General features: G+C 53.4%; 1 protein-coding gene across 1 annotated transcript in view; it reads left to right on the top strand.

Moving 5' to 3' along the window:
* Nucleotides 1-733, top strand: part of NMT1 (N-myristoyltransferase 1) — a 30,635-nt gene extending 29,902 nt beyond the window's left edge. Inside the window, exons 11-12 of the mRNA XM_006897877.1 lie at nucleotides 1-93; nucleotides 713-733. Coding sequence (XP_006897939.1) covers nucleotides 1-93; nucleotides 713-733 — 114 coding nt within the window. The remainder of the gene's footprint in view (nucleotides 94-712) is intronic.
* The last annotated feature ends 1,299 nt before the right edge of the window (nucleotides 734-2,032 follow it).

Here is a 2,032-nt window from a genome sequence, read left to right as displayed (position 1 = left end):
ACCTTCCTGGAGAAGCTCAAGTTTGGGATTGGGGATGGCAATCTGCAGTATTATCTCTACAATTGGAAGTGCCCCAGCATGGGGGCAGAGAAGGTACGTGCCACATTCCTGCCGTGGAAAGCCTCCCCCCAAGGTTTCCATGTAGCTGGCCCAGGCCACCCATCAGGGACTCGGGGTCTGGAGCAGGCAGGGCCACAGGGGTGAGACACTGCTTCAGCCTGAGCCCTGATCCCTGATCTTTGGATCCTTGAGAGATTCCATCCACCTACAGCCAATGCAGCAAGGTCAGTGTTCCCTTTCAGCAGCTGTTGTGAGCTCCCTCGGCTGTCTCGAGGCTTCTAGTCAAGACCATCTGGAGCAGAGTTAGCAAACAAGCTGCAGGCTGAAGGATCCAGTCGGGGACCCCTCTTCTGTTGAGCTCTCACTCTGCCCAGTGTGAGGCCTGCACAGCCCTTCCTGCCTTAGCCTCGGGGCATCCAGGACAGGCGTGTTGGGCAGCACTTAGGACACCCTGTCAGGGCTGCTGAGGGAGCCTTCTGAGCAGTTGTCCCTCCTGGTACTGCTGGTGCCTTTCCTGGAGAAATGTGTAGAGTGTGTGAACCCCACCTCCCACCTGCCAGACAGTGGATGGGGCCCAGGGGGGACTTCAAGATGGGGTAGGGAAGTGGACAGCTATCATCTCAACTCTGCCTCTCCCTGTTTGCTCTCCTAGGTCGGACTGGTGTTACAGTAACTGGCCTCCAGTGACATTCTAGCTGAAGCCACTGAGAATTCAAACCAGGAAATGGAACCCCACCACTTGTGGTCCGACTTTCACAAATGTGAGAATCCCTGGCAAAGGGAACGGAACTGAACCGGCTTTACCAAACCGCCACTGAATTTGACAGTTGTAATGTGATGGCATGGGCTGCGTGACGTCACCTCTGGCCATGTCTCTGGTCTGTTTTTCAATGAATCATATCCTCATGCAGCCGTGATCAAGGGAATGTAACTGCTGAAAACTAGCTTGTGATTGGCATATTATGGAGTTAACGGGTGAATAATAAAAGTATATATATATATTTAAATATCATTCATGTTCCAAATGTACAAGGATGTTTGGTCTCTAATGAAAAGCTATATCCAGATCAATTCCTCAGAATTAGAACCCAAGGACAGTCCCAGAGAGCACATACTGATATAGCCATTGTTTCCTTCTGGAAGCAGGCATCAGCTTCTCTCGGGGAGCAGGAGAGGGAGGATCAGGGAATTTGACACGCTTCCCCTTCCACATTAGCCGGCGTAATTGGCTTTGTGAAGGAAGAGGAAAGCAGAGCTGGGGGCTTTGGGGAGGGCTTAGAGCTCTGGATGGCTGACCATGACCAGGTTTTCCTGCAGGCCAGAGCTTATTGCACTTGAGATTGGGCAGCTGGGAAGGTCAGTGGAAGCAGATTTCTTTCATCGGAGTCCTTCCCGCCATCCTGTCGCCTGCTCCCTGTAGGAAGCCATTCTGCTGACCAATTGTAAAGGGCTCTTCAGCCAGCAGTTGCCAACTTTAGAGGGACACATTGTCCCCAGGGAGGTTTGACTCTGCCATTGCCTGGGTGGCTGGCAGTTTGAAGGGGACCTTGTAGAGACCACAGCAGTGGAAGCGGCTCGTGAGCTCAAAGGAAGAGCAGAGGCCACACCCTGCTGGGCTGGGCATCAGGGTGGGGTCTATCCTATCAGGACCCTCCAGTTGTCAACCCATTGGCCATGGCTTGTTGTGCTCCTGTCCTGGACGGCTAGTGACCAGGGAGTGGCGAGGCGAGGAAGTCCAGCTTGGCGGCAGACATTCTTGCACATTGCCAGCAGCCAGGTCTGATTTTCACTGACGATGTTTTTGGGTGGTGGTGATAAATGATGCTCCTAGTTCCACTGTGGGGTTGACCCTCTGTATCGCTGTCCACAGCGGGAGTTCCTGGTTGTGCTCCACCAGGTAGCGTGGACAGAACCAGGCAGTGTGGTCATCAGCCACCCCATCCAGGCTTGTGTGGAACTTAGAGGAGAACGT

This window comes from Elephantulus edwardii, unplaced genomic scaffold (genome assembly GCF_000299155.1).
Source record: "Elephantulus edwardii isolate Elephantulus edwardi_28Jun2011 unplaced genomic scaffold, EleEdw1.0 scaffold00216, whole genome shotgun sequence".
In the NCBI taxonomy this organism is placed as follows: Eukaryota; Metazoa; Chordata; class Mammalia; order Macroscelidea; family Macroscelididae; genus Elephantulus; species Elephantulus edwardii.
This window is presented reverse-complemented; position numbering and strand designations above follow the sequence as displayed.